At 43.5% G+C, this 25,303-nt stretch overlaps 1 protein-coding gene across 1 annotated transcript in view; it reads right to left on the bottom strand.

Moving 5' to 3' along the window:
- Positions 1 to 20,078: 20,078 nt before the first annotated feature.
- The window catches only part of CLDN11 (claudin 11), a gene marked incomplete at both ends in the record, with an annotated part of 17,087 nt that continues 11,862 nt past the window's right edge, over positions 20,079 to 25,303 (bottom strand). The window contains one exon of the mRNA XM_080696740.1: positions 20,079 to 20,311. Coding sequence (XP_080552866.1) covers positions 20,079 to 20,311 — 233 coding nt within the window. The remainder of the gene's footprint in view (positions 20,312 to 25,303) is intronic.

The following is a 25,303-nucleotide window of genomic DNA, read 5'->3' on the forward strand; positions in this document are numbered from 1 at the left end:
GGTCTCCTAAGCCAGCACGCATGGCTGGCTTCGAACCTGCGCGATCCTCCTGTCTCTGCCTCCCAAGAGCGGGGATTACAAGCGTGCGCCACCACACCCGGCTAAAACTTCAACTTTTTTAAGGCTGGTTAAGTAATCCTACAAATCGAGAATTTCCATGGGTTTTCAAACCATTTGTTTAAAATATGAAAACACAGCTGGGTGTGGTAGTGCATGCTTGTAATCCCAGCATTTGGGAGGCTAAGACAGGAGGATCACGGTTCACAGACAGCCTCAGCTACCTAGTAAGGCTCTTTGCAACTCAGTGAGACCCTATTTCAAAATAAAGACTAAAGAAGTAGATCTGGGGATGTAGCTTAGAAGGGAAATGCCCTTGGGTTCCATCCCCAGTACCGAAAAATATATAAATTGAGTGTGTGTGTGTGTGTGTGTGTGCGCAACATATTCTTATTAGTTTGCAAGCACTGAAAAGAATCAAGAAAAATGGGGAACTACTGACAAGTTTAAATACAAATCTTTGCAAAGTTTGCAGAGAAAGCTGATACAAAAGTATAATGATTTAATGATGTATTCTGTAATATTCTTTTTATAGGATTCAGTTATATTTATTTTTTTAATTGAAAATGGTATACATTTAAACTGTGCTTGGTGCCCTTCCCTTCCCCCATTTTCCCTTTACCCCCCCTCCCAACAATGAGTGTCCAGGTTAACATGCTATATTCATACTTTTACACATATTTGGATATAGCTCCTCCATTAATCAGCCTCAGCCTTCTTCCTCTCCTATCCTTCCATTCTAGCTTTGCTGAGACTTCCCCTCCATTATCTGGAGTCCCTCTGGTATCTCCAATGCTCCCTAGGTTGGGCATATTAGAGAAAACATATATCCCTTCTCTTTCTGTGCCTGGCTGATCTCATTTAACATAATGATCTCCAGATCTTTCCATCTTCTTGTGAATGGCATGATTTTGTTCTTCTTTATAGCTGAATAGAATTCCATTGTGCGTATTTCCCATCATTTTGCAATCCACTCATCTGTTGGTGGGGGCCTAGATTGGTTCCATACTTTGGTTATTACGAATTGCGCTGCTATGAACATAGGTAGGCATATGTTACTGTAGTTCTATGTATTCACATGACACATCTTTTTTCAGTCAAAGAAGACATTCAGGTTGGGAGCGGTTGGGGGACAGGGGGCTCAGTGGTAGAGCACATGATTAGCATGCACAGGGTCCTAGATTCAATCTCTACACCAAAAAGAAGAAGCAGCCATTAAAAGCTGGAAAGGATGACACATGCTTCTAATTCCAGTACTTGGGAAGGTGAGGAAGGAGGATTACAGGTTCACTGCCAGCCTCAACAACTTAGTGAGGCCCTCAGCAATTTAGTGAGAGCCTGTTTCAAAATAAAAAAATAAAATACGCCTGGGGTATTCCTCAGAGATAGAATGTCCCTGGGCCCTGGGTTTAATCCCTAGTAATACATAAAGAAAGAAGAGGAGGATTGCCGGGCGTGGTGGCGCACACTTGTAATCCCAGTGCTTGGGAGGCTGAGACAGGAGGATCACACAGGTTCGAAGCCAGCCTTGGCTGGTTTAAGAGACTCTGTTTCCAAATAAAATATAAAATAGTCATCAAAAGCTTGGTATTAGACAAATGAGACTGTTATGTGAGATTATCATTTTTAATTTTGGATAAATTGCTAAAATACTAGATGTCAACCACTAAGCCAAGCATGGGAGGGAGGGATGGGGAGAGAATGGGGTGGGGATCGGGTGGGGGCTGACTGGGCGATGTGTGCATGTATGTCTACAAAAGTTTGTATCCCACTATGATGTATGAATACAGTACACCAATTAAAAAATATATATTTTTGTATCATTAATAAACAATATAAAATAAAAGTTAAATATTATTTTGTCTTTTCCCATTATTTTAATATTTTGTATACATTTTATACCATACATAATACATTAGTACAGTTGTTACTTATCTATAAATAATTAAATACACAAATGCACATCTTTAGCCAGAGGAGATAGTTAATGAAAGTTTAAAAACAGAAAATCTTTTCATAGGCTTTACTAGCACACATATAAAAAATGCTTTGAGCCGGGCGTGGTGGCGCACGCTTGTAATCCCAGCATTTGGGAGGCTGAGACCAGAGGATCGCGGTTCCCGGACAGCCTCAGCTACTTAGTGAGACCTCTGCAACTCATTGAGACCCCGTTTCAAAATAAAGAATAAAAAATAGGGCAGGGGGTGTAGCTCGGAGGTCAAAGGCCCCTGGGTTCCATCCCCAGACCCGCAAAAAAAAAAAAAAAAAATGCTTTGAAGTTAGGCGTAGTGGCACATGCTTGTAATTTAAATATTCAGGGGGCTAAGACAGAGGATCACAGGTTCAAGGCTTCAACAACTTAGCAGGCTATTCAAAATAAAAAGAATTGTTCAGAGGTAGAATGTCCCTGGGCGCAATCTCCAGAACTAATACTAAACAAACAAAAAAGTACCAGGAGTTCTATGAATAGAGTAAGAGAAAACACAAAAAGGTAGGGTGCATAAACACCATAGGTATACCTCGGTCTGTGCATTTTATAACAATGAAAGGAAAACAAATCCTCTCTAAAGACATTGGCCTGGAACTTAAACTGCAGCACTGAATAAGATAGTCATGTGAAGTTATACATACATACTAGGAAAGACTCCTATTTTAAAGTGCAGTGGCAGTTTTGGGCCAACTCTGAAGATCTGATTCATAAAATAAATTCACTTGACCAACAAAGGCACTTTCTAGTATCTTTCCTAAGAACACACTAATTTGAATTCATGAATACGATGAAATTCTGTTTCCAGAAAATGTCTGGCCAATTATAGAAAAGAACATAGAGGGAAATTAGAGATATTTTTTATCACTTATCATTATAGAGCAATTTGGTGCTTGGAAAATAAGATGAAAACATGTTTTGTTTTCTTCTCACAAATTCTGCGGTGCTTTTGTTTCACTTAACAGATCAGAATATGGTGCATTTGACGCTAATTCACTTGTTATTATGCCCAGATCTTGGATTGCCTGCACAATATTTTACCAATCTTCTTCGGCAAAACGGTGTTTCTCTTCCTTTGGGGAGGGGGAGATTGCACTTAAAGCATTCTCCCTCTGAGCTATGCCCCCAGCCCTTTTTTATGATTTATTTTGAAACAGGGTCTTGCTATGTTACTAAGGCTAGCCTCAAACCTGTGATTGTCCTGTCTCAGCCTCCCAGGTCCTGGGACTACAGGTGTGCACCACCACACCCAGCTGAAACTTGTATCTCAAACGCTGCTCTCTTCGGGTGCTGAGGTCAACATCATGACCTTGTGAGCTGAGGTCAGCAAACTCAATGGCCACCCGATGGCCAGTTGATGGTTCAGAGCATCCAGCCTACAGGAGACACTTCGAGGACAAAGGAAGGCCCCCTTTCACCATGGGTGGTGCACATATGGGAGCTGTTAACTCCCAGTGACAGCTCGTTACCCTGGAGCATTCCAGGGTTCAAGGAGGGTTCACTTGCGCTCATGGAGAATTACCAGCAGGCTATGAAATGAAAGTCAGATTGGGCCAGGGAAAACTCCAGTCTTCGGAGAGGGCCCTTGAGGAAGACCCTCCCCCACCAGGAGCAAGGCAGCCACCCTGGCCTGACACAGCGGGAGAGTCTTTTCTTCTTAGAGTGATGGCAGGCAAAAATCCCCAATCCTGTTAATATACAGAAGGTATCTTTGCTCACTCCCAGGTCTTTTCACAGCCCACACTAGGGCTAGGAGGAAGGGTATGTGGCCAAAAAATCCGAATCCTGTCTCTCTTTCTCATCTCAAAGCCAGTTTGTGTGTGTGTGTTGTTGTTGCTGTTGTTGTTGTTGTTGAAACAAAATCAAGGCCCTATATCCCTCCTAGAGGTCTTCTAAGGATGAAAGTAGCTCAAAAAGACCTCCTGACCTAGTGCATTCTCTCACTTTTTTTCATTTTATTGCCATACTGGGGATGGAACCCGGGGGCATTCTACCTCCAAGTGACACCCCCAGCCCTATTTTTTTTCTTTATTTTAAAACAGGTTCTCACTGAGCTGCAAAGGGCCTCACTAATTAGCTGAGGCTGTCTACGAACCCAGATTCTCCTGTCCCAGCCTCCCAAATGCTGGGATTACAAGCGTGCACCGCCATGCCTGGCTCAGGTTTTTTTTTTTTTTTTTTTTTTTTTTTTTGTGGTACTGGGGTTCCTGGAAGCCCTTCTACCTCCGGGCTACACTCCCAGACCTATTTTTACATTTTTATTTGGAAACAGGGTCTCCTAAGCCAGCACGCGTGGCTGGCTTCGAACCTGCGCGACCCTCCTGTCTCTGCCTCCCAAGCGCGGGGATTACAAGCGTGCGCCACCATGCCCGGCTGCCTGGCTCACTTTTAAATTTTAAGTCCAAATTGGTTAACTACCAAAAGGGCTCTGTGCAAAAATCCTAACATTGTTTTCCTAAGTAGGCCTTATTGATTGATTGATGTGTTCATGATTTTCCAGACCAGTGATTTTTTTGCTAAAAAACAAAGTGTACTCATCCATTTGGGCATTTTGTTTGCAAATCAAATCCAAAGTTTAAACTCCGGCCATCCCTTAACCTAACAATGCTAGTAACTGCTAACAAGTGAGCTATAATAGACCATGTCTATCAAAAGATGCTCCTCTGTGACTACTTCTTTCTTTCTTTCTTTCTTCCTTTCTTTCTTTCTTTCTTTCTTTCTTTCTTTTTTGTACTGGGGATTGAATCCATGGGTGTTCTACCTCTGAGCTATGCCCTCAGCCTTTTTATTTTGAAACAAGATCTTACTGTGTTGTTAAGGCTGGTTTCAAACCCGCCATCCTCTTATTTCAGTCATCCAAATACTACTTTTTACATACAGATTATGAGCTCACTGGTTGATTAGCACCCCAAAGGCTACAACAAAGTTGACCCTTTCAGTAGCTAATTCCTCTCTTTCCTGAGAACCTGTTCGTGGAGGGGGGAGGACACGAGTATTCATTCCGTCTTTCCAGAGAGGCAGCATCCATCGCATGTGTGCTGGAGAGAAGTTTGGTTTTTCTTATTGACAATTGACTACAGATAAAGAATATCTGTTCTGATGTTGAACAGGTTCAGAATTTAACCCTAACCCTAAAACTAATCGTGTTAATTGATACAAAATTTATATTAAAGAATCTAACCCTAAATTTGAATCTGTCCTTTCATTGTGGGGCTTTCCACGGCAACTCACCTGCCCTTGCCAGAGAATAAATTCCTCTTAAAGGCTGAGGCAGTGGTTAGCACCTCAGGCTTTACAGCTGGACAGCAAGGGTTATCTTCCTCACTATGGAACCATAACCACTTTGTGTCTCTACTGTCTCATGTGTAAAATGGGTATACAAATAAACCTTAACTCCTGGCACTGTTTTAAGAATTCAATAAATAAGCCAGGCACAGTGGTTTGTGCCCGTAATCCCAGTACTTGGGAGGATGAGACAGGAAGGTTGAAGGTTCAAGGCTATCCTAAACAATTTAGCAAGACCTTGTCTCTTGGATGGGAGTAGCCAGGTATGGTGACAAACAACTCTACTCCCAGTACTTGGGAGGCTGACACAAAGGATCACAGTTTCCAGGCCAGCCTCAGCAACTTAGTGAGGTCTTTAGCAATTTATCGAGATCCTGTTTCAAAATTAAAAAAAATAAAGTAGGGCTGGGGGTTGTCGTTTAAAAGTAGAATGCCTCTGGGTTCAACCTCTAGTGCAAAAAAAAAAGAAGAAAAATGAAAGAAATAAGAAAAGAGGGACAGAGGCAATACCTTGGGGGTAGAATGCCCCAGATTCAATTCCCAGTAGCAAAAACAAAAAAATTTTAATAAATAAATAATAAATGCAAGCATGGTGCATAAACTTATTCCTCTTTAATGTGATGTCCTATGAGAGAGACCCATACTTTTTAGACTCTCATTCCACTGCACCGTGGTTTGGATATGAAATGCCCCTTAAGGACTCACAAATTCAGGACTTGGTCCCCATGGCAACAATGTTTAGAGATGGGACTTTAGGATGTGATTGGATCATGAGGCTCCAGCCTCATCAGTGGGTAACATTGTGACCTGGTGGAAATTTTAGGAGGTGGGACCTAATTGAAGCAGAGGGTCTTTGAGAGCATGCCCTTGGAGGCTCCATCTTGTCCCTGCCCCACAAACCCTCTCTCTGCTTCCCAGCTGCCATGAGCTGAGCAGCTCTTCTCTGCCACCCCACCCTAGGACCACAGCAGTGGAGCCAGGTGACCATGGACTAGAACCTCTGAAACTGTGAGCCAAGCAAGGTGTTTTGTCACAGCAATGCATAGCTGACTAGCACAAACTGCATTTTACTACACATAATTATTTCATGGATTCCAAGTATGCTGCAGAGCATGAGAACTGACCTGCACACTGGATGACATGGGTTCAAATCTTGCCCTTGACACTGACCTGCTTCTCCAGTCTGCCTCACCACAGTGTGTTCCTGAGCCCCTGTCTCTTCATGTGGTGAAGTAAACCATGCCTTCCTCAGAGAGTTCTTAGAACGTGTGACTTAGGCTACCCATTTCCCATAAAATCAGTTCTCTTCTTTGTACAGACGTAATCAAATTTTAGCTGGGCAGCCAGGCACCTAGAAAAAGAGGCCAGGACCAGCTTCCCAGCCCCGCAACCTGTACAATCTCACAGGCCCCAAGAGCAAAAGGACCCTGCTCTTCAAATTAAATTGGTTTAATGCTCTGCTGTCAACATCACGAAACTGCTAATCATTTGGTTATGGGGCTTGTGTTTTGTAAGTGAAGTATGCCGAGACAATGTCATGTGCATGGGAGCAGAGAAAACCTTCCCAACACACACGTCCGCACTTTCTTGCCACCCTCTGTGCACTCAGCATCAGAGTGCCCCCTGAACAGAGTCCAGGGCACCCCGGATGTATGGGAGGTCAACAAGATTCAAGGCACATTCAAAGCCAGGAGTGTCTATGTCTCTAAGTAGATGCACCAGTGGTCCCCAGGGCCACACTACCACTGAAACCAGAAAGAAAGAAGGCGATGGAATTCTGAGAAACAAGCACAACCAGGAAGTCTATCATACCCTCTCTTCTGTTAACTCGCTGTATAAATTAACCATTTTTCATGGAAAAGGATGACATAGAAGGAAAGCAAAAGATAGTGCAGCCTGGAGTTCCTGTCCACGCCAGTCCTTCCTTGCCTATGAGGAAGCTAAAGGTAGTGTTGGCAGAACATGCGCACGTCAAGAGTAAAATTAAAAAACAACTGAATCCGCTTTGCTCTGTGTTGCCACTGTTCTAACAAGAGGCCATTTACGTTACCAGATGCACTCGTGGAATTTCAGTGTGTTTGCATAAAATGTAAATGCTCCCATGTTTGTATTTAAAATTGATTTTGCACTCGCGGACGTGGTGGCGCACGCTTGTAATCCCCACACTTGGGAGGCGGAGACAGGATCACGCAGGTTCGAAGCCAGCCACGCTGGCTTAAGAGCCCCTGTTTCCAAATAAAAAATATAAAATAGGTTTGGGAATGTAGCCCGGAAAAGGGTTTCCAGGAACCCCAGTACCACCAAAAAAAAAAAAAAAATGATTTTGCACAATGTTATAGTCAGATATAGAATGTCCCCTGAAGAGCTCAGGGTTGCTGTAGTTAAGTAGAGTTGATGTAGTTAGGTCATGAAGGTTATAATCTCCTCAGTAGATAAATCCACTCCATGGGGTGTGGTTGGAGAAGGTGGGCTCCTGGGGTGAGGCCTTAGGGACTGTGCCCTATCTTTGAATCCTTCCCGTTTGCTCACTCTCTTGCGTAGGCCTCTGCAACGTGAGAGCAGAGCTTTGCACTCTTTCTCCACTTCCTGCCACCATCCCCTGAGATGCGCAGACCCTCACCTCACAGGGACTGACCCCACAATCCCCAAGAACCCTTCTTCTAAGTTCTTAACAGTGGAAATGCTGACTCAGACACACAATATAGAAATTGGGAGCCAGGCATGGCAGTGCATGTCTCTAATCTCAGTATGTGGGAGGTTGAGACAGGAGGATCATAGATTAAAGGCTAACATATAGAAATTTAGCAAGAGCCTGTTTCAAAATAAAAAAGGGCTGAGGGTATAATTCAGGGGTAGTATGCCCCAGTGCCACGAAAAAAAAACAAAAAAACACTACAGTATAAAAATTGGATAGCAAAATTAGTAATTTAAATTTCTATTTTTTTCTAAGAACATTAAATAGCAAAATGCAATAATACATCAGAATAGAGAACACAGAAAATTAAAAAGCTTTATGTTGTATTGTCTTTAATTTTTTTTTTTTTTTTTTTTTTTTTTGGTACTGGGGTTCCTGGAAGCCCTTCTACCTCCGGGCTACACTCCAAGACCTATTTTATACTTTTTTTTTTTTTTTTTTGAAACAGGGTCTCTTAAACCAGCGCAACTAGCTCCGAACCAGCGCAATCCTCCTGTCTCCGCCTCCCACTCCCAAACCCGGGGATTACAAGCATGCGCCACCACGCCCAACATGTCTTTAACATTTTTTTGTTTTTGTCCTGTCCTATTTTTCTATAAAGGAAGCTCCACATTTTTTATTTTGCCCTAAGAAGCTCAAATTATGCAGCCAGAACTTAGGATGATGGTGGGTATCTATAATCCAAGTACTTGGAGACTGCAAGAAGATCCCACCACTGTGATGGCCGATCTCAGCATCTTAGCAAAACTCTGCAATATAGTGAAATCCTGTTTCAGAACAACTAAAAAGGGCTAGGGGTGTAGCTCAGAGGGAGAATACCCCTGGGTTCGACCCCAGTGCCACAAAAAAATAAAAATTATGCAGCCAGTCGTGACAAGGACTGTAATTCTGAGCCTCTCTTGCAGGTAGGCGGCCATATGATTTGGCCCAAGTAGAGTCAGTATGAGGAACCTTCCCAGAGATACAGACATGGACCTTTGCCCCTTGACTTGGACTCTGTCTACCTTCAGTGTAGATGCTGCCATCTCGGGCCATGAGTTCAAAGTCACCTTATAGGGTTGGTAAAGAGTAGGTGGAGGGAGCTGGGACCCTGAGGGACACCACTGGGCTGAGCCTAGACTGTGGATCACCAGACTTTTACATTTTGTAAAATGATTCACACGATGGTGTGTCACCTTTTTTAGTCAGTCAGTAAACACCTAGACGTATGTTGTTACTCTGTGGTTGGTTTCTAAACTACTATGAAAAGTGGATTATTCTTTGCATTTTCCTTTGGAGCATCCATCTTCAGTCCTCAGCGTGGGGATCCCTGCTTCCCTTCTCTCTCCTCTAATAACTGCACCTGGCCATGCCGTGCTGCTGAGCCAGCTGTTTCCATGACACCTGTCACTTTAGAAACGGATCCCCGCCGGGCGTGGTGGCGTGTGCTTGTAATCCCCCTGCTTGGGAGGCTGAGACAGGAGGATCGCACAGGTTCGAAGCCAGCCTCAGCTACTTAGTGAGGCTCTCAGCAACTCAGTGAGACCCTGTTTCCAAATAAAATATAAAAATGGGTCTGGGAGTGTAGCTCGGAGGTAGAAAGCCTCTGGGTTCCACCCCCAGTACCACCAAAGAAAAAAGAAAGAAAGAAAGAAAGAAAGAAAGAAAGAAAGAAAGAAAGAAAGAAAGGAAGGAAGGAAGGAAGGAAGGAAGGAAGGAACTGATCCCTGACAGCTGGAAAAGTGAGTTCCTCAGTCATTTAGAAAAGCAAAAGTCATACACCCCCAACTCAGTTACCACCTGGAGAAGAAACAGCAGTCTCCTCTGCAGGCCTCCACAGGGCGCTGCACGGAGCCTGGGGCTGCGCTTCCCAGCCAGTGCTTTGCTGCTTTGCTCACAATGCCATCACTAGCTGTTACAAAGATTAGGGGCTGGCTGCTTTCCACAGCCACGGAAAACTCAAGGCTGGGGGAGGCTGGAAGGCAATATGCCGTCACACATCAAATATTCACTAAACTCTTATCTTTAATCTGTGCAACAATGGGCTTCTGTGGGTACTTTATTTTCTCCTTTCAGTCAGGGTGTAACTTTCCAATGTTGGTTAAAGATGGCAACGATAAGAAACTAATGATACCATTATTCATGACATACCCAACTACACCACTAAGGCGTGAGGTACGAGGGGTGGGAGCGTCTTTGGGCTTCCTTTTGTGTCTGGTGCCTAGGCATGGCTGGCACAGAAATGTGTGCTCATTAAATGCTTTCTTAATTTTTTTTTTTTTTTTTGGCGGTACTGGGGATGGAACCCAGGGGCATTCTACCTCCGAGCTACACCCCCAGCCCTATTTTTTATTCTTTATTTTACGACAAGGTCTCACTGAGTTGCAAAGGGCCTCACTAAGTAGCTGAGGCTATCTGCGAACCACGATCCTCCTGTCTCAGCCTCCCTAATATTGGGATTACAAGTGTGTGCCACCACCACACCCGGCCAAAATGTTTGCTTAATTAATTGAAAAATGAATAATGGATAAGTATTAATAATATAATCTTAAAAGATGCTCATAAAACCTATTTTAAGATGTCCAAATTTTAAGAGTTTGAAGTCAAGAGCGGTGACACACGCCTATAATCCCAGTATTAGGAAGGCTGAGACAGGAAGCTCACAAATTCAAGGCCAGCCTCAGTGATTTAGGAAAATCCTATTTCAAAAAAAATAAAATAAAATAAAATAAAAAGGCCTAGGGATGTAGCTTAGCAGTAGAACATTCCTGTGTTCAATATCCACAAATACACACACACATACACACACACACACACACACACACACACACACACACAGGAGTTTGTGAATTTTTAAATAAGATTTCAAATCTTAAAAAAGCATCTGTAAGCTCTAAGGAGGCCTATATCTAAAAACTAAACGCAGCCATGAATTATGTAGCTGGCATCACATCCTGAAGGCCTACTATTCAGAATTCTGCTCTGAGCAGAAGGCAGAATGAAGATGATAATTTAATTATTAAAAGCTTTTTAGCTTTCTTGAAAATATAAATAGCTTTGGGGAAAGAGTTTAAAGCGTACAATAATTAGTTATCCAGGACATTGGTCCTACCGGCTGTCCCTTGCTTGGTGATGACTGATCTCCTTGATGAGATCGTGGGGTGACAGAGCAGTGGGGGCCAATGGAAAAGAAGTGTAGTGCTTGAACTAGATGGTTGGACGTCGAAGTGCAATGGTCAGGTGTTATTTTGGATCCTCTCAGCATCTATGTCCCTTTTTCTTGATGGAATCCCTTTAATTCCCTGGGGGAAGCTTCCTCTTCACAATCTATCTGTTATATGGAGCATGTGACCCAGCTGGGGAGTGAGTGTGGACTAGTGTGAGTGGCAGGGCTGCCCCCTCTGCCCTGGGAGATTCACCAGCAACAGCCAAACATGAGGCTTGAGGAGAAGACGTGCAGCTGAAGAAGCCCACCATCCGAGGACTGAACGTGACCCAGACCCCCTCAGACTAGCTGCGACCCACAACGATGGTGCTGGTTCCCGGCCTCATCCTGCTGCCTGCCCCTCCCAGCACACAGGCTCCTGTGCCAGGTTGAAGGATGGTGGACAGTGGGGGCTCTTCTAGCTGGAACAGGCCTCCTCTTAAACGCAATGTGAGAAGTCCCGGGGCTTGGCTGACTCGGGTCACACATCCGCTCTGGACCTTGCGTGGCAATAGAGGAGGGTCAGGATCCATTCAGAGAGGAAATGAATTATGAGCGGAAAGCACCCTGAGCTTTCAGGACCATGTCTATAACTAGCATGTGCAGAGCCACAGTGCTTTAGGAGGCAACTCACAGAGCCTAAGTAGAGAAAGTAAAAGGGGTTCTGGGGATATATGTGCATGTGACCATGGGTATCAGTGGCGCTGGCCCCATAAATGATGGGATCTGGTCTTTGTAACCATAAAATTCTGCTCTTCGGTCTCTACTTCCCTCTGCATTTTGGCCTTATTTTTCCAGAGGATGGAAGCTGAGAGCTTTCAGGATAACATCTTTCAGCTCTGCTATCAGGGAGAAATGTGCTCTGACTCACAGCTGCAATAAAGGATGGGTTCTGGCTGATCCTATTTTGATGAAACACTGGCCCATGCACCAATCCCATCACCTCTGGAAAGGGAGATAGCATGGCTGGCTCAGCCTGGGCTAGATGCTCACCCGAAGACCAGGAGGAAAAGTCAAATAGGACCAGTCCATTCTCCAACTAGTGGAATGGCTCAAAAATGGAGCAGCTCCTCCAGATCACAGCTAGTCATTTTAAAATGTTCTAGGCCCTGGGAAAGAAATGACTCCCAGTAACATGGTCTTGGACAAATCACCTTTACCTACATTTATCAAACCTTTTCCCATGGTTCTCAATTTGTAGGGTGTGGGGAATTGCCTGACAAGTCATTAGATTAGAATGCAGATTCCAGTATGAGGAACCTTCCCAGAGATACAGACATGGGCCTTTGCCCCTTGACTTGGACTCTTCCTACCTGCAGTGTAGATGCTGCCATCTCGGGCCATGAGTTCAAAGTTCCCCCGCCCCCTAGACATGGCCTCTGTAAGGTAAGACCTGAGAATCTCTACTTCACATGCTGATTCCCATACTGTGTTCTAGAAATACAGGATGGAACTTAGACACTCCATGACTGAGGAACCTGAGCTCTTCTTTGCTTTTGTGAAAGGCCGAGTGAGTCACTGGGAGGTAGAACACCCTTGGGTTCTTGATGAATTGGGGAAGCAGACCTGTCCTTCATTCCTCCTGTCTTAGCCTCCCAAGTACTGGGATCACAGGTGTGTGCCACCATGCCTGGCTGTATTATTTTTATTATTATGGGGGGAAATGTGATTTTGAGATGCTAAATCTGTTAGGAATCTTCCAGAAGTAAGACGGTACATGAGTTCAAAAGAGGACAGGAAAGGCCTCAGGCACCAGTCAAGTACCATGGTATTTGATATGTGAATTTTGTTGCTGCTGTCCTAGCCTGTAGGACCCAGGCCCTCTGACTCCAGCACAGAACCAGGGCACACACACCTCCTTTCCCTCAAGTACCCATATACACCCACGTTGCCTAAGATTCCCTAGGACTCTCAGGTCTGGAAAAGGAGGAATACAGTCTTTACAATCAAGTTGTCCAAGGCTGGTATGCCTCCTTGTGCAGCTCCCCAAGAACTGGGCAGTGGTAGGCTGATAAATGTTTAACAGCTATCTAAAAATGGAGCCAGAGCCAGGTGTGGTGGCGCACGCTTGTAATCCCTGCGCTTGGGAGGCTGAGACAGGAGGATCGCACAGGTTCAAAGCCAGCCTCAGCTACTTAGTGAGGCTCTCAGCAACTTAGTGAGACCCTGTTTCCAAATAAACTATAAAATAGGTCTGGGAGTATAGCCCGGAGGTAGAAAGCCTCTGGGTTCCACCAAACAAACAAATAAATAAATAAATAAATAAATATAAAAGTGGAGCCAGCAGAAAAGAAATAACTGATTTGTAGTGTTTGGTGATTTCCACAGTATAAATATCCCACCATGGCTGCTATCAAGCAGCCTATGTGACATCAACTGGTTCACGAAGGACCCAGAACTTAATAACCAGCTCTCATGAACCAGTAGTCAGCTCCACCATTCCACTGGATGCTTATGTTTCAATGAGGAACAAAACCTTGAAACAAACGAATGATTCGGCACCAAAATTACTGACTAGCGAAGCTCCAGAATTCTTCTGAAAGTCAAAGAACCATTCCCAGTATGTTTCACTAAGGAGGCAGCCCTCGTTACGTATGTGCATAAGGACACCTGTGTCTCAGCAGGACACAGCTTCAGAGGCTGGTCACTCAAGGCAGGAGTTTAGGACCAACAGCACCAGCATCCTCTGAGAGCCTGTTAAAAATCCTCAGCCCAACCAGTGTGTGCGTGCGTGCGTGTGTGTAAGAGAGAGAGAGAGAAAGAAAGGCAGACAGACAGACAGACAGACAGACAGACATTAGTTACACCCCTAGCCCTTTTTATTTTTATTTTGAAAGAGCCTAAGTTGCTGAAGCTGGCCTTGAACCTGGGACCTTCCTGTCTCTGCCTCCCGAGTACTGGAATTACAGGTGTGGCCACAGCGATGGGCTTCAGAGCCCGAATTTTAACAAAATCCCCAAATGATCTTACGCATAGTCCAGTCTGAATCCCAGCTGTATATGAATCAACATAAGCAGAATGGAGACACAGCCTTCTCCATTAAAGGAAGCTTCCAAATGTGACAATGGGCCGGGCGCGGTGGCGCACGCTTGTCATCCCAGCATTCGGGAGGCTGAGACCGGAGGATCGCGGTTTGCCGACAGCCTCAGCTACTAGTGAGGTCCTGTGCAACTCAGTGAGACCCGGTTTCAAAATAAAGAATAAAAAATAGGGCAGGGGGTATAGCTCGGAGGTCAAATGCCCCGGGTTCCATCCCCAGACCCGCAAAAAAAAAAAAAAAAAGTGACAATGGGGCGCTCTTTGCTGTTTGGAAGGCAGTTTGGCTGTAAGGACTAAGCAAATCTCACCCTCCACAATCCTCTAGGAATGGCTCGACATTTCCACATTTTCCTTTTCAACAATGGGGCATGGAGCAGTGACAAGTCCCCCCATCGCCACTCCCTCCCCCACCGGCGGGCCACAAAGCCCCGGCTCTGAGATTCTGCGTGAGGTAGAGATATATCGATTCCTCAAGAGCTGCTATTCAAGCCATGAGCAGCATGTGCCAGCATTCCACCCACAATCCTGGCTCAGTCTCCTTTAGGCCGCACATCTGGCCGTCACACACTCTTTTGTGGGCCCATCTCAATGGCAGCACTGATGCCGCCTCCCGAGGGCCAGGCCACAGAGGACTCCCTGTCCGCCCAGCATGTGATGTCATGAGCAGGAGTGTCCTGCCAAACATTTAAGATGTTGCAGCTCACATTGTGTACATTGTATAGAGAAACACTGGCAGGCAGATACTTTTTAATTTACAAAGAAAAAAAAAAAGGCAAAATACAACCAAACCTTGTTCTTTTGTGACACCGAACCACCAATTCAGCACAAATATGTAACTTGTATTCTTGAAGTATACAAACTTCTCTTTTTGTTGCTATCCCACGGTCCTATCTCTGAGACATTCTCTTCTCTAATTGGGTTTAAATCAAATTCTTTGAAAACTTGAACAGGACATGTTCGTTTTTAATCTAAAGACCCCTACCCCCTGAATGCTGACTCTTCAGAACAATCAAAAGAGAAAGGGGAGAAAGGCTGGTCTAACTCTCAGAATCATTCAGCTTCAGATGGCCTTCGAGGAGGGGACAAGGGCGGATATTAGCTGCGCTACAGAAAAGCATACAAAATATTTTTTTTTCCATTTGCTGTTTTCTTTTTTAATACTGAAGATTGAACCCAGGGGCATTCTACCTCTGAGCCACACCCAGCCCTATTTTACTTTTAATTTTAAAACAGGGTCTCCTATGTTGGTGAGGATCTTGGTAAGATGCAGAGGATGGCCTCAAACCTGCAATCCTCCTACTTCGGCCTCCCAAGTGCTGGGATTACAGGTGTGTGCCACCACACTCTGGCTCCAGTCAGTGTGTTTTAAAGTGCTGTGGAGATCATTCCATCAGAATTACTGATAGTATACAAGAAAAAAAAGTGTGTGTGTGTGTGTGTGTGTGTGTGTGTGTGCGCGTGTGTGTGTGTCGCTGGGGATTGAACCAAGGCCATTCCACCTCTCAACTACACTCCCAACAATATTTTATTTTTTATGTAGAAACAGTGTCTTGCCAAATTGCTGAGGCTGACTTCAAACATGTAATCCTCCCGCCTCAGTCTCCCAAGTACTGAGACTACAGGTGTGTGCCACCACAGCTGCTGGGTATGTAGCTCAGTGGTAGAATATTTGCCTAGCACACATTTGGTCCTGGGCTTAATCTCCAGCACTGCAAAATAACAAAACAACAACAAAACCAAGAGAGTTGGGTCTGGGCCCAGGTCTACTGAAGCAGTCTCTGAGGGTCTGCATTGTACCTGACTCCCAGAGAATGCTTCTGTTGGAGAATGGGGGCTTTAGAGTTGCATGGGTTTACAGGCCTTTAGTTCTTGATGGTGGCTCTCTGGCCTTGACAAACAACCCACGCTCTCTCCCTCTCACTTTCTGCAAGCTCACACTGGGGATTTTGGGGAGGGACGGTGACAGGCACGGAGCTCCTGACACAGAGAAGGGCTCCACAGCATGAACCCCTTGCCTCGGCTCTGCAGAGAGAACACCTCAGGCCTGCCCTTCTCATAGGATTGAAAGTCACTGTCTTCACCTGTTCAATAAACTGCAATTGCCAAGTCTTAGTGGGATTCTAACGAGGGCAGATAAAATGAGACTGGATAGCTTTTGGTTATGAAAACACTGCCCAGAGCCACAGCCTCCTGCCGCATGTGGCTTTTGAGCACTTGAAATGTGGCTGGTACAAACTGAAATGGTCTGTCAGTGTGGAACACACACTGGAGTCCAAAACGTTAATACAAAGAGAATGGTGTGAATGTCCCACAAAATGATGACATATTGAAATGATACTGTGGGTGTACCTCATCAAATAAAACATAGTAAAACTAACTTCCCTCATTTTTAAATTTGGGGGGGAGAGTACTGGAGATTGGGCCCCCAGAGGCATTCTACTTTTGAACTACATCCCCAGCCCTATTTTTATTTTTAAAATGAGAGCCTCGCTATGTTGCTGAGTCTGGTCAAGAACCTACAATCTTCCCTATCGCAGCCTCCCAAGTACTGTGATTACAGGTATGCATCAAACCCAGCTTATTTTTAGCTTTTTAATGCGGCTACTAGGAATTTTGGGGTCTCTTTTTCTTTTTGTCTTTTTGGAAGTGGGGATCGAACCCAGAGTGGTACACTTGCAAGGCAAGTTCTTTGCCACCGAGCTATCTCACAAACCCTACAAATTTTTAAATTACATATGTGGTTCATATATTCCCACAAGACAGTGGTGTTCTAGAGGAACATCTACCCTCCTCTCTCAAACAAAAGAGGATTCCCTAATTAATTCAGGCAACGTCAGTTAGGAGAGATTTGAAGTTTCCTCTCTCAGGGAAAAGTGGGGCTAAGGTAAGTTGTCCACCCCACCTCACCCCAGCAAGAAAGCAAGCAGCAACCTCAGGGAAGGAGACAGCACAGTAAAAACAGCAAGTTCCTACCCAAGAGAAGTACTGCCAGCATGTGGGACGATACTCATGCAATCCCAGTACACAGGAGGCTGAGACGGGAGGACTTCAGCTTCAAGGCTAGCCCCGGCAGCTTAGGGAGACTCTGTTTCAAAATAAAAAGGGTTGGGGGTATAGCTCGAAGACAAAATTGCCCCTGGGTTCAATCCACAGTACAGAGAGGGAGAGGAAGAAGGAGGAGGAGGCTGTATTTGATGACGCCTCTCTCTGACTGGTAGCAGAAAGGGAACAGAGGAGCAAAGGCCTTCCTCAGCCACTCCCTTCACACGCCTTGAGTTCCTTCATGCTTACCGTACTCCTACCAGGACAAGCTGTAATGAAGGGGGCAGTCTCCAATACAGTCAGATGACTCATCCTTCCAAAAACTGCATCATAGTAAAACAAACATTTTTTTTTCTTTTTTTTTTTTTTTTTTTTTTTTTTTTTGGTGGCCTGGAAGCCCTTCTACCTCCGGGCTACCCTCCCAGACCTATTTTTACATTTTTATTTGGAAACAGGGTCTCCTAAGCCAGTGAACGCGGCTGGCTTCAAACCTGCGCGATCCTCCTGTCTCAGCCTCCCAAGCGCGGGGATTACAAGCATGCGCCACCACGCCCGGCAAAACAAACATTTTAACATGAATGTTTTCTGTATAAGTAATTTAGAGATAGTTTCTACCACGTTAAATATCAAAATGTACTTAGCTGGGCGTGGTAGCGCATGCTTGTAATCCCCGCGCTTGGGAGACTGAGACAGGAGGATCGCACAGGTTCAAAGCCAGCCTCTGCTGGCTTAAGAGACCCTGTTTCCAAATAAAAAAATGTATAAAATAGGTCTGGGAGTGTAGCCCAGAGGTAGAAGGCCCCTGGGTTCCATCCCCAGTACCACCAAACAAACAAACAAACAAAACAAAAAAACCTAATGTCCTTAAATTTCTGCAGGGTTCTAGTCCAAATAGATGTTTCCAAAGAGGAAATATTTGCCAACTACTGGCTAATGGAATTAGTATTTTATTTGGAAAAAGTCTACTAAAACAGATTGTAATCTGTTTTCTTAGAGTGGCCCCATAACTTGATAGTTTCTGGAAGAGAAAACAAATAAAAATCAACTCAAGGTGTCTCTGCCTAAAATTTCCAAATATCTACATGTATATGTCTCAACAAAATATATTACGTGTTTTAACTAAAGATGAAATACAATAGATTTGTTTAGTTCTCCCTTATTCTTAGCTAATTCCTTTATTAAGTGTTCAAAGTAAATAGAGAAATTTAACTATATAATGCTTATAACTTGATTTCTGATTTTTGCTCATTTACCTATGATGTAAGGAGGCCATAAAGTTACTCTACTGAAGAAACCGAAAAAGCCAGGCATGGTGGTGCAAGCTTGTAATCTCAGAATTTGGGAGGCTGAGACAGGAGGATTGTGGTTCACAGACAGCCTCAGCTACTCAGTGAGACTCTGTTTCAAAATAAAGAATAAAAAATAGGGCTGGGGGTATAGCTCGGAGGTAGAATGCCCCTGGGTTCCATCCCCAGTACTGCGAAAGAAAAAGAGAGAGAGAGAGAGAGAGAGAGAGAGAGAGAGAGAGAGAGAGAGAGGAAGGAAGGAAGGAATGAATAAAGGGAGAAAGAGAAAACCTAAAGAACATCTAGAATACATTTTATGACCATACACTGCCATCACAATACAGTAAATAAAATATATTTTTCAGATAAAAATATAGACTATTATTATCCTAACTCAGGGAAGTGCAATGACTTTTTCTTGGTTTGACCAGGTTCCCTATAAGTTACCGGTAGAGATTAACGAGTTTCTTTTTTTTAAGTAGTAGATGATACCTCTGGATATAACAGAAGATTAAAGGCCAGTTTTGCAGAGAGCTTGTTATTTTATTGCACAGATTTCACTTCAAGAACAAAATGCACCATCCACATTTGGAGACTGGCATCTCAACTACTGATAAAACATCAGCATGTACACCCATAAAGCCAAACTCAACAGTACAGTGTATGTTAAATGACATCACATCAAGATAGCCAACAGAATGAAAAGAGGGAGGGGAGGAAGCTTTTAAATGTGTTAATTTGAAGCATACACAAGTGTCAGATTGAAAACTACCTCATACAAACCTGGAAATCAGAACTGTTTCGTGGCCTGCCAGTTAGAGTTATACTCACGTGTACTGTTATTTATTGCTTGATTAAAATCTATTAGGTTAATTTCCTTCATGTTGATGACTCAAGAATTTCAGGAAAACCATGGTTATAAAAACAATCAATCTTGAAAAAGTATGTACAGATAAATGTAAAATCACAAACTAAAAAATATCCCCACCCCTTGCCCTCAACTTATAAAAGGAAAACTTTCCCATGGAGAGAAAGCTCCACAATTTCCCTCCCTCCCCACCCATGTCCCCGATTCTATCTTTTTCTATCTCTTATAAGTAAATGACCTTGTAACTGAAGAGGAGCAGGAAACAGAGGCATCTTTATGAGGCTCCATTGTCTTTTGTAACAGTTTGAAAAGTGTCTTTTATTTCTCTCCCCACCCACACCCAATGGCCATGTTTGGAAGACATTTAAAATTTAGAGAGAAGCAAAAAAAAAAAAAAAAAAAAAAAAAAAAACCACAACTTTTTTTTTTTTTAATAAACAAGAAAGGGATGCCCAAGAAAAAGCTAACAGTGGGCGAGGCCAGGAGAAAGATGTGGGCCTTATGTGAGCTAGAGACCTCGTAAGGCAACCAGAGGTGTGGGCAGACATGGTGTTAAGCCGGCGGAGGCCAGGCAGGGTGTTCTCTAGACCTCCGGCTTCGTGTCTGGCACAGTGGCCTCGGCAGCCCGGCAGCCCTTACACATGGGCACTCTTGGCATGAGTCGGGGAGCTGGAGCCCGAGGAGTAGTAGAAGCGGTTTTCACCGAACGCCTGGGCGTCTCCAGAGCAGCAGACGATGACACAGCCACCCACGAGGCACAGCACCGCGCCGATCCAGCCCGCGTACAGTGAGTAGCCGAAGCTCACGATGGTGGTCTCACGGTGGGCGCACACCGGGAACCAGATGGTGGCCACGATGGCACAGAGAGCTGGAAGACAGGCAGAGACATGAGCAGGACCTCCACACGCACCTCCACCCCTCCAGAGTGCCGACGGAAGCAGTCCCATGTCAAAACCACCGTAAATCATCTAAGACCCCAGAGAATTCACTCGTATATCATAGTTTTGTATCTGTAAGTTTTAAGACTCTTATTATACTTACCTAATCATATTATAATTATCTCTTTACTATTTCCCACTCCAGCTTCTGCGTTCCTTGAAGGCTGAGGTCAGGTCTTATGTCTGTAAACTCAGTGTTTAGCTCAGTAGAAGGCCTACAGCATGTGCTCTCTGCATGCTCACTAAAGACTGACCTGAGCTACTTAAGAATGGGAAGCAAGATGGTACCCACAGTGTTCCACTCTCTCCCTTCAGCTCGTCCACTGACATTATCAAGACCTGGAGGAGCTATGCAGTTTCCAGTGGTTCCATAATATCCCAGCAAGCCAATGAAGGGCCCTTGGAGTAAAATAACTCACCTATTCAAGGGCCTTTTTTAATGTGGTACTAGGGGCTGAACGCCGGGACATTCTACCTCTGAGCTAAAAACCCAGCCCAAATTTATTTTTTAATTTTGAAGCAGGGTCTCACAAAGTTGCTGAAGGCCTTGCTAAGTTGCTGAGGTTGACCTCAAACCTGCAATCCTCTTGTCTCAGCCCCCCAAGTACTGGGGTTGCAAGTGTGGTCACCACGCCTAGCTTGCTGTTCAAGGATTTGATGCTGATGATGCTGGTTGTGGTCACTCACAGTGATAGTACTTCATGGTCTTGCACTAATCAATTTTAGGTTTCAAATTAGGTTTAGATTTGATAAATTAAAGTAAGAAACAGCTGCTATCTCATTTAGTTCTTGACTTCTTCCTCAGCAAAGTAATAAAACAAAAGCAGGGAAGAGCATATATAGATTTAAAGTAACTCCATCACTTCTTTTGGAGAAAGTATCTGATTTCTCACAACTATAAACAGTACAGAAATTTTAATTAAAATTTAAGTTGGGATGGCACATTAAGGTTGACAGATGCACACACGACAGATGAATAGATTACAAAATTATGGGAGAGAAACACAATAGAATTCTACTCGGCAATCAAGAAGAATAAAGTGTAATTTGCAGGAAAATGGATGGACCCAGAGAATATTATGCTAAGTGAGATTAGCCAGTCACAGAAATGGAAGGGTGATATGTTTTCTCATATGCAGAAGTGGAGAGTAATAGCAGAAGGGCTTCAGAGAATGGAAGAAAAACCCCAGTGGAACCAGGGAGTGGTCTAGAGGAATGGGGGAGAGAGGGGGAGAATCAGTAAAGGAATCACTTCCTCTGACATTATGAACATATGTGAGAACACCTGTGCCAACCTCAGTATCTCTTATGGTTCTGGTGGGAAGAGGGGAGGGAGCAGGGAGAAAGCCCGCCAAGTGCTGCGTGCATGCATGTTACCATCACCATGAGCTGCGTTATGATGTGAGATTATAATGCACCAAGAAAAGTATAAAAAATAAGGTTGATTGATGTAAAACTAGTCATCATGATGGAACACTCAAATGACAGCCAAAATGCCATCAGCAAATTCATTCTAATTTCTATTCAAATCAAGTGATTTTTGAACTTACAGAAAATGACAGAACTTACCGATTTTTCTGCCCACAGAAAAAAGTGTTATTTTCTGTAACGTAGCACTCAAATATAACAGCATTAGTACATTAGCTCTAAACTGAATAAAATATTCAAGTCTTACCCATTTTGAAAGACCTGAAAGTATCTCATTGCATTGGTGCAGTTTCTAATATAGGTTTTTGTTGACAACAGAAAAAGCCTGCCCTTCCCCCACCACACACACACACACACACACACACACACACACACACACACACACGCAGTGTATAGATATACATAAATAGATGTGATTCCTAACACAAACAAGTACAGATCCCAAGTAACAGAAGAATCAGGGTTTGGGGGCTTGAACTGCCCAGATTGGTTTTCTAATAGCCCAAATTCACTCCAGTAATAGTGAACTCTCTACACAATTAAGGAATATTTTTGTTTTGTTTTGTGTTACTGAGAACTGAACTCAGGGGTGCTTTACCACTGAGCTAAATACTCAGCCTTCTTTCTTTCTTTCTTTCTTTCTTTCTTTCTTTATTTTATTTATTTATTTAGAGACAGGGCCTCGCTAAATTGCTGAGTTTGCCTTCAAACTTGTTATCCTGTCTCAGCCTCCTGAGCAACTGAGTGTCATGTGCCACTGTGTTCAGCCAGTTAAATTTATATAGATTATCTAAGAGGCTAATGTCTTAGATATTAATACTTCTCTCTGTTTCTTTAATTCTTTCTCTTATTTTTTTTCCTTGTGATACTCGGGACTGAGCCCCAGGGTATTCATTCTACCTATAAGCTACACCCCCCAGAGCTTCTTATTTCTTATTTTAAAACAGGATTTCACTAGGTTGCCGAGACTCTTGCTGAAGCTACCCTCTAACCTGCGAGCCTCCTTTCTCAGCCTCCCGAGTGCTAAGATTACAAGTTGCACCACCATACCCAGCAAGGCTTCCTTTTTCTTAAAGAGCACCATCACACCCCCTCTGCAACACTTCTATAGAAGATTCAAGAGATGTGCTTTCCTTCTGCCATGAATGATCACATGTTTGAATCTTCCCTCTCCAGCTCAAGGCTTTGAAAACCTCAGACGTAAAAAGTCTTTTTCCTTCTCTTCCTCCAATCCTAGATTCCAAATCTGGCATCCCAGGAGAATTGCTTTCAGTGAAGCACGGAGAAAAGCCTCTATCTTTATGTGGACAGATGACGGAAACCCTCTTCTAGACTACTTCAGGCACAGAGAGATGCTGTAGATTCATTCTCTGTGGCAACACGCAATCCAAGTACAAATCCCTGGACCCGCCAGAGTATGCAAACAGGACCCTAGCGAGGGCTTCTGAGCACCCACGCTTATTGACACGACAAAGACAGAGAGTGCAAAGTTGAATTGTGGAAGGAAAAAAATGATTTAATTCCCAAACAACAGATTTGATTCCACACAACCAATCTTTCCCATAAACAACTAGTTTCCAAACAGTTTACAGTTCAAATTAAGGTTCATGTTCTTCTGTTGATCTGTATTTGTATACACACACACACACACACACACACACACACACACACACACACACACAAAGCATTGCGCACATCTCATGAAACCAAATGACTTCTGGATTTGGTTTAGATTTTATAGAACAAGACAGGAAATTGACTCAAAGTTCATTTAATTCTTCCTCAATTTCTTAACAAAATAATAAAACAGAGTTATCTTCAAATAGGAAAATAATCAGTCTCCATATTCCAAAAGCAGTTATCAGTGGGTTTTGAGTGCCTTAGAGATTCTGTGAGTTTTTGTTTGTTTGTTTGTTTGTTTGTTTTATAATTCATGGGCAAAAGGGAAAACAGCTGGGCATGGTGGTGCAGGCCTAGAATCCCAGTATTTGGGAGACTGAGATAGGATCACAGGTTGGAGGCTAGCCTCAGTTAATGAGACCCACAGCAAGTTAGCAAAACCCTAATTCAAAATGAAAAATAAGCGTGGTGGCACTGCGCTGGATTACAATACCTGTAATCCCAGTATGTGGGAGGCTGAGAAAGAAGGGTCACAGGACATTCTCAGCAACTTAATGAGATTCTCAACAACCCTATTTCAAAACAAAAAATGAAAAGGGCTAGGAATGTACCTCAGAGGTAGAAGCACCCTGGATTCAATCCCAAGTACTACATACATATATATATATATATATATTTTTTTTTTCAAGTCTAGGGATAGAACCCAGGGGCATTCGACCTCTGAGCTACACCCCCTATCCTATTTTTTATTCTTTATTTTGAAACAGAGTCTCACTAAGTTGCAGAGGGCCTCACTAAGTAGTAGCTGAGGCTATCCGCGAAACGTAATCCTCCGGCCTCAGCCTCCAGAATGCTGGGATTACAAGCATGTGCCACCACGCCCAGCTCAAAATTATTTTTAATTAAATTTTCTTAAAAAGCTGAGTGTATAACTCTGATGTAGCATACTCTTGGGTTCAATCTCCCAAACCCACCCGCACCCTAAAACAAGAAATAAAAGAGAAATGTCTGAACATTTAAGTAATGAACCTTCTAAGACTGAATGAGTAAATGAATGGAGAGATGGAAGGCAGACTGGGTTCCACTTTCCCCATCATACACACCAAAATGGACTCCCAAAATCATAAAACTTTACTGTGACTTTAACACAGAGTCACAAGCTGAGGATTTACTTCATTAAAGATTTCCTTCCAGCCAGGCTTGGTGGTACATGCCTATAATCCCAGTCCTTGGGAGGTTGAGACAGGAGGATCACAGGTTTGAGGTCAGCCTCAGCAACATAGTGAGGCCCTCAAGTAACTGAGGGAAACCCTGTTTCAAAAATAAAATAAAATAAAATAAAATAAAATAAAATAAAATAAAATAGGGCTGGGATTGTGACTCAGAAGGAGAAGGCAGATGAACACCAGCAGGCTCTTTATTTCCTAGTAGATAAATGAGCTCTGGGTAGAATTCCTGTGGTTCTCAAGGATGAACCACATCAAAATCACCAAGAAATGACAGACCACCATACAAAATAAAAAGAAGCGGGAGGCTCGTGAGGAACAGTGACCTTCCACTGAACTCAAAATGAAAAACATTCTGGAACTAAAAAAAGGAGAATTTACTGAATTCCAGCAGTGGTCTGAAAGGAGAAAAGGATATGTTTTGATCAGAGAAGATTAAAAAGACAAGTCAAATCACTGCTTGACTAAAAATTGTGAAATATTAGTCAAACTATTGCTAATAATTGTCTTGCTTAAAGACAGATGAAGCTTACTAAATTTATTTCTATTTGAATACAAAAAAAATTTGGAAAGGTTCTGTTATTTGAGGAAAATAAAGTGCTTTTCTAAGAAATTGCAGTTATCTATAAAGTAAGAGAAATCAAAGAA

This window comes from Muscardinus avellanarius, assembly GCF_963383645.1.
Source record: "Muscardinus avellanarius genome assembly, chromosome: 5".
Taxonomy (NCBI): domain Eukaryota; kingdom Metazoa; phylum Chordata; class Mammalia; order Rodentia; family Gliridae; genus Muscardinus; species Muscardinus avellanarius.